The 10612-nt window shown below is 42.6% G+C and overlaps 1 protein-coding gene across 1 annotated transcript in view; it reads left to right on the forward strand.

Annotated features, from left to right (window-relative positions):
* Positions 1-10612, forward strand: part of CD96 (CD96 molecule) — a 57167-nt gene that overhangs the window by 37926 nt on the left and 8629 nt on the right. The window contains exons 9-10 of the mRNA XM_015405946.1: positions 199-289; positions 590-772. Of these exons, the coding sequence (XP_015261432.1) occupies positions 199-289; positions 590-772 (274 nt within the window). The remainder of the gene's footprint in view (positions 1-198; positions 290-589; positions 773-10612) is intronic.

Below are 10612 nucleotides of genomic sequence, written 5' to 3' on the forward strand. Positions count from 1 at the left end.
AATTATAAAGATAAAGGCTTCTGAATAACTATTTGGTTAGTAGTATTATTCTATAGTAATGGTGCTTTCAGTTACTTAAATTCCAGTCCTATCCAAAAGTAAGTTCTACTGAGTTCAATAAGAGTATGTTCAGAATTACAGCCTTAGACCCAAACCACCAAATTTAAAAACCATTGGCATGTTTTCCCCCCCTCACAGGCTACTCTTACTTGTGTGGTAAGAAAGGCATTTCCCAAGCCAAACATACTGTGGTACATGGATAGAAAGATTCTGAAGGACAACTTTGAAGGTAATGCAATTTTTTTCTAAAATGGCACTAAAAACAACCCTTTTAACCTTATCTGACCCTAAGATCCAAGCAGAGCACTTTACACTGGGTGCTAGAGTTTAGTAATGGCTGTTTTATTTAGCTCAGACATTTTTTAATGCTGAAAGCGCTGAGGGGAAAAAGTGACACAAGAATCACAACCAGTCTAAGTTAAGAATATCATATATTTGATATTGCTTTCATTTTCAGGGCAGCCTTTTCACAGTTAACTGATAGAAAACAATAGAGAAGAGAGATCTTTTTTTCTGTCTCATTTCAAAGGAACGTTTCTTGAAATTCAAGATATAAAGGATGAAGAAGGTTTTCATGAGACGAGATCACTGTTGACAATATTGGATACATTTCAGCCACCCATTCCTCAGATTTTCAGATGCATGGCCATCTACCCTTTCCCAGAAAATGAACTGCGGAATGTTTCATCTGAAGAAATACGTCTTTCTTTGGGTGAGTAAGATTAACATCAACCATCCGAAATCCAAAGTGTGCAATCATGCACAAGAACTCAGTTTAACTGAATATACTTTGAAAGTATAAATTCCACCTGAAAAACAAAACTTCCTAAGTATTCCATGAACCACTGTATACAGGTTTTCAAAGGTAAGAACTCAGTTATGCTGAGGAAAAAGTCAATGGTGCTCATATGTATTCAGCTCTAATGCACATTCAAAAGGTTATATGTTTCTTTTCCATCTTTAATCCTTGTCGGTTCTGTACAACTAAACTTACTCCCAGGGAAGCATTCCTAGGATTGCGCTGTTTGTCTCTTAGATTTTTATTCCTATTTGTTTCGTATTTTCTTAAGACAGAAATTATTTAGAGAAAATACCATAATTGTGTATTTCTGTAGTATCTTGGTCAACAGAGTATTTTTCTGAATTATTTCCATTGGGTGAAATTACTTTTTCTGGGTGTCAGCAAAAGGTGTTGGCAAAAGGTTGATCTGTCTTTTCTTTCCCAAGCAAGCATTTGTGAAAATTGAAAAGGTGATGCTAGGAACATAGTACTTTTGTCCTTAGTTACTGGATACTTTACTACATTTCAGGCCATGATTATTTCAACAGGGTTTCAGACTACTTCTTTGGCAGCTCCAGAAATCATTAGTCAAGTCACTCCCGTTTCACGTTCATCCAGAGAAGGTAGGCTTCTACTTAGGAATGTATACTTAATATTTTCTGTGCTTTTCTCAAGAACAGGAAAAAAATAACATAAATGGCAATTTTGAGAGACAATTTATTGGTGATAAAGTATTCTGGCAGCTCCCATGGCCATTTGTTTTCTTCCCATATTGTTCCCTTCCATGAATACAGAACCAGAAAGTTATTAAAACTTTACACCGTGTTTCCAAACCCCCCAAAATACACCTGGCAAAGCTAACTGAAAAAAGGATTCCTAGTGTGTTTTGAGTTTCTTCAGTGGAGGACACTGCAAACATTAATAATATATGATTGTGTATGCAAATAATAAATATATGTGCATGTATGTTTTTAAAGCACTATTAATCACGGGCCATAAAGTCATAAAATGCTAATCATATAATATTGTGATTAACTATTTGCTCCATCCTCAGCACCTGCAGTGCTAGACTGGTGCAGTAGGAGAGAATCCAAGTACATATGCTGCTCCTGGAGACAAGCTTCCAAAATATGTGGGGTACAGAAATTTTAAATTTGCCAATCTCATTTCTGGCCCTTGCACCAGATCAGGGATGTCCTGTTTTTGCATCAGATAGCTGCCATGCTAGCTGTTGGAACATGCTCAGAACTTGATTATTTTAACTCCTTCCTGCTTCCCCTGAGCTGAAACTGACTTGATATATTTTTGTGGTACTGTAATTTACAAGACAATGTCCCAGCGCCACCTTCAGGCCAACAATCTAATTGTTGGCTATGGGGACTGGCAGGGAAGGGGAAGAGGAAATACAAGAGAGGGCAAAAAGAGATGCCTTGTTCCCTTGTGGGTGTCCTGCTTGTATATTTTCTAAAAATGATACTGAAGAAACACATAAAGACAACAGCAAGAATGTGAGGCTATCATAGCAAAATGGTACAGTCGAAAGGGAACGCAATTGAAGAGGACATGTCCAATGCTCCCTCTATGCTGTTGAGACTTGCGAGCAAAAATTTTACTTTGTGAGCTACTGGTATTCAAGTTATGAGTGAGCGATTTGGCTACTGCATAAATCAGTTTGCTCTGGAGCCATCCTTCTTGAGCTAAGATGAAAATGTGTGAGCCAGAGTCTAAAAAACTGTGAGCTGGCTAACACTAACTCAGCTTAGAGGGAACACTGGACGTGTCAATAGTCCCTGAATAGATCTCTCCCAGGAGTCACTGCACACATGTGAAATTACACTCAGAACTGCAGATGGAGCTCAGAGTCAGCTGTTTGCTGAACATTTGTTTTGAGCTAGCTCAGATTTCCCTGTAGGACAGACACAGCATATCATAATGATGGGGCATAATACATTTGACAAAGGAGACTAGTCTGCCTGTTACCGCTTTAAAAAACAGATTCAGCTAGCCCTGCCTTGTTTTCTTCCCGTGTATTTCTCTTTAGGTGTTATTGCCAAACATATTGATTCTAAAGCTCCTTCATATTTATCAAAAAATGAACAATGCCTCCAGGGAAATCCCAAAATGCTACCTGGGCTTGTTTGGCTTTGTTTAAAGATGCATCTGAAAATAAGCCCTGCTTATTATTATTATTTTTTAAAGGCTTATCTACTACTGTGCATTTATGCCAATAAAATAGTGATCAGTAGTGATTGATTGGGGGGGGGAGAGAGGGAGAGGGAGATGCTGAAAATAGAGTTGTGGATATTGATGACTTATGCTGAGAGTAGGGTTACCAACCTCCAGGTGGGGCCAGGGGTTTTCCTAAAATCACAAAAGATCTCTGGATTACAGAGATAAGTTCCCGTGGAGGAAATGGCAGCTTCAGTTGGACTCTGTGGCATCACATTCCCTCTGAGCTCCCTCGCATCCCCAAACTCCACCGTCTCCAGGCGCTGCCCACAAATCTCCAAGAATTTCCCAAGACAGAGTTGGAACCCTAGCTGGAAACTGGTGTAGCACAGTGGCTAAGAGAAGGAGCTGTGATCTGGAATGTTTTCCATTTAGTAGAGAAACCTCCAAGTGGCCTTAGGTAGACCTGAGCAAGGCTCTTAATAGGGTTGCCAGGAAATTCCTGGACATTTGGGGGGTGGAGTCTGGGGAGAACAGGGTTTGGGAGGGGAGGCGCTTCAGCAGCATATCATCCTCTAGGGTTCGCCTTCCAAAGCAGCCATTTTCTCCAGGGAAACTGATCTCTGTAATCCCAGGAGATCTCCACCCACCACCTGGATGTTGACAACCCTAGCTCGTAATGACAGGACACTTTTGGAGGTCACTAATTCATAGTGTTGCTATAAGTTGGAAGCAACCAGATGGCACTTAACACATGCACGTCTTTACAGGGATCTTCTTGTATTTATATGTTTGCTCATTCACATGTAAAGACACTGCAGACTATTTTAAATGAAAAATGGAATTACAGGGAATCAAAAAAATGGAGGTGGAAGGAAATAGAGCCTGTCCCCTACCAAACCGTATCTCCATTGCACATTATGCACTGAAGCACCAAAAATAAATAGAATAACAAGAATGAACATACACAATAAACACAGTAACAAAAAAAGAATAAGTAAAACTAAAACAAAGAGAAACTGAAAAGAAACAAAATGTCTGCATATATCCCTAGAATATAGCCAGTTATTTCATTTAGGAGCAAAGGGGTCTGTTTGATTGAGACCATTCATTCTGGCTTATCTACAGTAAATTGTAAGCATGCCCCAAGCCCCACATACATGCAGAAGACGAGAGACATACATAGAGAAAAACACGAGTGACATCTTCCTTATTCCATCCAGTAGCTACTGTTCAACAGGTAGGTTGAATCCTGCCAGCATTTTAGCTCAGTCTCATCCAGTTCTTATTATTACAACCCACATCCCAAATGGCTTTTGTCCATGTAGGTCCCATGATCCCTAGAGTGACCTTTTTAGTGATCAAAGGGAACTCCCTCATCCTTTTTCCACCAGTGGAAAAGATGGCTGGATCCAAGCCTGTGTGTGCAGAATTTCTCCAATAGTTTTTATTTGAATAGTGCAGTGCATTTGCTTAGATGCTCTGTGTGTATCCTGGAGCTCTGAATCATTAGTTGCCCAGTGGTCTTGTTATGCATGCTATCTAACAAATCCCTTGCCTGGGAAGAAACACTTGAATTAATGAAGCAGTAATTTCCCTTTGACTGCAAAAGTTTTCCATTCAGTTTTACTTAGTGAGACAGCTGTTCAGTGCTTAGCTTCCAGAGGAGCATCCTTTGTGTGTTGTACCAAGAGACACTTTGATACTGAATATTAATCACTGTATATCTCATCTTCTCAAGCACACAGCCATTGTCAGATGACTGAGTTCTGCTCTTCCCCAAACTAGATAGGTGTCAAGGATGATTGACCTATTTCCATAGAATGTCTGAAATAGGGCCTTTGAATCAATATTGAAGGGTTTTTTTAATTCTGAGCTTGGACATCTGACAAAGAACTAGCTACAGTTTTGAAATATTTGACATTTCACTTCCATTCGTTTTAAATTGATGAGTAAGTGAAGAATTGGAAATAGATTTCATAAAGGAAATATGTCATCTTGCTCCTTCAAAACATGGACTCGCTTAACTTTGGGCTAAAGAAGTATTGAGAAAGAAGAGGCCAAGGAGTGAGAAGTTGTGAAAAGACTAGAAAGCAAATGGGGAAGGGGGGTGTCAGATGGCAGATGAGGCAGTGAAGGCATGGCAACAAGACCAGAGGAAGTTTTAAGGAAGCGGGGGGGGGGCGCTAAGGGTTTATAACAGGAAATGTTACATTGAGGCAAAGCCAGCTAGGAACAAGGAGGGGGAAGTGGGACTGACAGTTGCCTGACAGGGGAGGGGCTTACCACAGATGGATTCTCGGAGTTCCATGTTTGGAGCTCCCAGTGATATTTTAAACAACTTTCAGGCATGCAAGGGACCAATTCAGATTGGGTCCACAGCATATGAGGAAAGAGTTTTAATACTTTCCATATCACATGCCAGGACCTGAAATGAGCTGCTACTAGTTCTGTTTGGCAAAACTTGCAGGTGCATGTAACTTTAGCCTAGTAGGGTAAATACAACTTCTTGGGGGAGTTTCAGGTCAAGAAAATGCCCCCTTCTCAAACCGTGGTCCTGATCAGTTTAAAATTCAGTTTAAAAAATTGTTGGGAGCTCTGAATACAGAACTCCCAGCACATATCTGGTAAAACTCTCAGCTACAGTCTTCACTGATGAAACCAGGGCTGCCTGTCTTCCAGTCTTCTGTTCCACGCTTTAGTGTTTAAATTGTTTATTTTGTCACATTGCTTGTCTTATAAAGTTTGCAGCTTTCTAAATCCCATAGGAAATCTGCTCATTCATTTTGCATTTTCTCCAAATTGAATTTGAGTTTGTCCATCCACAAAGCAGTGCGTTTAACACTGAACTTAAAGGGACTATTTGATTTCCCCAGGACACTTGCATGCTACTACAAACCTACAAGAGATTACTGTTACTAAAGTCTCCAGTTACTCAACCACGCCACAAAGTAAGTAATTTATTAATGCTTTTGCAAATTATGAATTTTGCTACTATCCCAAGGTAATGAAAGACGATGGCTTAGAAGTACTACCAAATGTAATAATATAAAAGAGTCATCTGTTTGTGCTTCTATCTATCTATGGGGGGAATTTGTCATTATCGTTAAAATTAAGCAATTCCCTAGAAATGTATTTTCCCCTAACTATAGTTTTAGTACTATTCTGTAGCAGACCATTTTAAGGCCTTTTCAAAGGGTATATTTGCATACAAGGAACATAAAGTGGTTGTAAAGTTGCTGCACTTGCTCATGCCTCATGGTTTCCAGTGCTGAAAACTGTTTAATCTGATTTACAGGAAAATGCAAGTCAATCCATTTGAGGATTGCCAACTCTGGCTTGGGAAATGCCTAGAGGCTGAGGGCATTGCCTGGAAAGTGTCATTTGGGGATGGGAAGGAGCTGAGTGGGGATGTGATGCCATATACTCTGAATAGTGTTGCCAGCTCCTCAGTGTGGGTAGGGGACTGCCAGTTCCCATTTCCCACTGCTGCTCTGAGTGGTGGCAGGAGACATTTTTTTAAATGGCCATTAGGCCCAATGTGTGATGTCACTTCCAGGTAAAATCATAGAGTTTTCAGTGATTCCTAGAGAGCCCTATGTCAATTCTGGGTTTTTCCCTGAAGTAATACTATGCTGTCACCAAAAGCTGCCCCCTGTGTCTCTGCCCCTAGTCTCCCACCGGTTGCCACGCATGGCAACCCTATCTCTGAAGTTGCCATTTTCTCCAGGGTAACTGGTCTCTGTAGCCTGGAGATAAGTTTTAATTCCAGGAGAATTCTTGGCCTCACCTAGAGGTTGGTAACCTTAACTGCAGTTGGGGGGGGGGGTTTGGCCAAGTGGCTGTATAAGGTAACTTATGCACAGCCCATATTCAATCTTGGCCTTGCCATTTTGACAAATAGTTCTACAAAAAAATATTTTTCTAGAATCTGACTGCCATGCTGTATAACTGTCATAGGACCTATGGGAGCAGCCATGGCTCAGTGGTAGAGCATCTGCTGGGCATGCAAAAGGTCCCAATTTCAATTCCACACATCTCCAGTTAAAAGAATCAGGTTGTGGTTGATATGAATGACCTCCCTCTGAGACCCTGGAAAACTGCTGCCAGTCTGAGTAGACAGTACTGACTCCGAAGGACCATTGGTCTGATTCCGTATAAGGCAGCTTCATCTCTCTTAAAATTTAGGAACACGATTGGGTGAATACAAGCAGTGCTACATTACCCTATTACATAGCAGTCTAGTCTTTCCTCCTTTGTTCTACCATTATGGAAACACTCAATACTTTTTACATTTATTTCAGTGAGAAACAGGCCATTTCCCCAGCAGCTTAGCTCTGCCAACTGTCTGGCAAGGTGTCTCTCTCTCCTACAGATACCTTGTCTAATAGTACCTTAGAGTTCAGACTGAAAAATGTGTTTTTTATTGCCAGAGGCTTTCAGTCATTATTCTGAGAAAAATCTAACCAATGACCTGTGGGTTAATGTTGTCCATTCACAATTACAGTTCTCTTAACACAATCATTCCCCATGTCTAACATGTTTAGCTGGCCACTGCTCTTTAAGTCTGAGGAGTCTTGTTTGACTTAGAAGCTGTGCAATACTATTCCCAGGGGCAAGACATCCTGCTTGTAATGGCTCACACACATAACACACAAAATTAGGTTCAAGCAAACTAATACTGATTGCTCTCTCCCAAACTATTCCTGGCACAGGAGCATTGCAAGTGTTGACTGAAGCATAGTTTGTTTCCTGACAAGAATGCTTATTTTTTTCTTCTTCACTTGTGAGTTTGCTTCAGGAGATTAGAGGAACAGAAACCTGCACACCCCTTCTCACCCCAGTGAAATGCACCAGCTCCAGAATAAACCTGCTTTTAGTTACTACAGTTTTGGTGCTCCTACCTTATAATCATAGACTCATAGAGTTGGAAGGGACCTCCAGGGTCATCTAGTCCAACCCCCTGCACAATGCAGAAAATTCACAATTACCCCCCTCCACACCTGCAGTGACAGCTGTTCCACACCCAGAAGATGACAAAAAAAACCCTCCAGGATTGCTTCCTGACCCCAAATTGAAGAAAGAGGAGAACTCTGAGTTGGTCATAGGGTTAGCAACCTCCAGCTGGGGCCTGGTGATCTCCCAGAATTACAACTGATCTCCAGAGGACAGAGATCAGTTAACCTGGAGGAAATGGCAGCTTCAGAGGGTGAACTCCATTATACCCTGCCGAGGTCCCTCCCCTCTGTGAAACCCACCCTCCCCAGGGTCTTCCCCCAAATCTCCAGCAATTTCCCAACCCAGGAACTGGCAATCCTACCAGTCTCCATTTTCTTGTCTATATTTATTTGTTTAGTTTTCACTGCAGATTCTTTTTGTGTTGAATTATTGCCAAAACTTGGGAAGCTGCCTTGGGTGCTTTGTTGTTGTTCAGTCGCACAGTCGAGTCCGACTCTTCGCGACCCCATGGACAATCTCCCGCCAGGCTCTCCTGTCTTCCGCCGTCCTCCGAAGTTGGCTCAATTTCATGTTCGTTGCATCGCTGACACTGTCTAACCATCTCATCCTTTGCCGTCCCCGTCTTCTTTGACCTTCAATCTTTCCCAGCATCAGGGTCTTTTCCAGTGAGTGCTCCCTTCTCATTTGGTGGCCAAAGTATTTGAGCTTCAGTTTCATTATCTGGCCTTCCAGGGAACAGTCAGGGTTGATTTCTTTGAGGATTGACTGATTTGTTCTTCTTGCAGTCCAAGGGACTCTCAAGAGTCTCCTCCAGCACCATAGTTCAAAAGAATCTATTCTTCGGCGCTCGGCCTTCCTTATAGTCCAACTCTCACAGCCATACATGACTACTGGGAATACCATTGCTTTGACCATGCGGACTTTTGTTGGCAGGGTGATGTCTCTACTTTTTATCATGCTGTTTAGGTTCGCCATCGCTTTCCTCCCAAGGAGCAGGCGTCTTTTAATTTCATGGCTGCAGTCACAGTCTGCGGTGATCTGGGATCCCAGGAACGTGAAGTCTGTCACTACTTCCACAGCTTCCCCTTCTATTTGCCAAGGAGTGATGGGGCCGGATGCCATGATCTTAGTTTTTTTGATGTTGAGCTTCAAGCCCACTTTTGCGCTCTCCTCTTTTACTCTGAGCAAGAGGCTCTTTAGATCCTTTTCACTTTCAGCCATTAGAGTGGTATCATCTGCATATCTGAGGTTGTTGATCTTTTCCCCAGCAATCTTAATTCCCGCTTGTGATTCATCCAGGCCAGCATTTCGCATGATGTACTCTGCATATATATTAAATAAGCAAGGCGACAATATACATCCTTGTCGTACTCCTTTTCCTATGCTGAACCAATCAGTTGTTCCATATCCGGTTCTAACTGTCGCTTCTTGGCCCTTATACAGGTTTCTCAAGAGACATGTGAGGTGGTCTGGTACTCCCATCTCTTTAAGGACCTGCCATAGTTTGTTGTGATCCACACAGTCAAAAGCTTTAGCATAGTCAATGAAGCAGAAGTAGATATTTTTCTGGTACTCTCTTGCTTTCTCCATAATCCAGCGAATGTTGGCAATTTGATCTCTAGTTCCTCTACCTCTTCGAAACCCAGCTTGTACTTCTGGTAGTTCTCTATCCACGTACTGTTGAAGCCTAGCTTGTAGGATCTTGAGCATGACCTTGCTAGCGTGTGATATGAGTGCAATTGTGCGATAGTTTGAACATTCCTTGGCATTGCCCTTCTTTGGGATTGGAATGTATACTGACCTTTTCCAATCCTGTGGCCACTGTTGCGTTTTCCAAATTTGCTGGCAAATGGAGTGCAGCACTTTAACAGCATCATCTTCTAAGACTTTGAATAGCTCAGCTGGAATACCATCACCTCCACTAGCTTTGTTGTTAGCAATGCTTTCTAAGGCCCATTTAACTTCACATTCCAGGATGTCTGGCTCGAGGTCAGTGATTATACCGTCGTGGTTGTCAAGGACATCGAGGTCTTTCTTGTATAGTTCTTCTGTGTATTCTTGCCATCTTTTCCTAATCTCTTCTGCTTCTGTTAGGTCCCTACCGTTTTTGTCCTTTATCATGGCCAGCTTTGCATGGAACGCTCCCTTGATTTCTCCAACTTTCTTGAAGAGATCTCTAGTCCTTCCCATTCTATTGTTTTCTTCTATTACTTTGCACTGTTCATTCAGGAAGGCCTCCTTATCTCTCCTTGCTGTTCTCTGGAAATCTGCGTTCAGTTGGGTAAATCTTTCCTTTTCGCCTTTGCCTTTCGCTTTCCTTCTTTCCTCTGCTATTTGTAAAGCCTCATCAGAAAGCCACTTGATGATGAGAGTCAATAAAATTATTTTCTATGGACGACGGACTCGGCGCCCCCCTTGGCTCAGTGGTTCCCTCCCTCCCTCCGTCCCTCCGTCGTGCAGCCCGGCATCCCGAGGGGGACACCCAGCGGGCAGAGGCGGGATTCGAACCCGCGTCCGGAGCCGGCGCATTGAGGCCGACGCCGCGCCAGCTCTCGGCCCGCGCCCCACCAGGCGGCCTAGCGCCGGCCCCCTCCCCAGCGCCGGCCTCTTCCTCCTCGGCCCGGCAGGCCTCCTCTGGGGGGG

Source organism: Gekko japonicus, unplaced genomic scaffold (assembly GCF_001447785.1).
Source record: "Gekko japonicus isolate JY-2015 unplaced genomic scaffold, Gekko_japonicus_V1.1 scaffold365, whole genome shotgun sequence".
NCBI lineage: Eukaryota > Metazoa > Chordata > Lepidosauria > Squamata > Gekkonidae > Gekko > Gekko japonicus.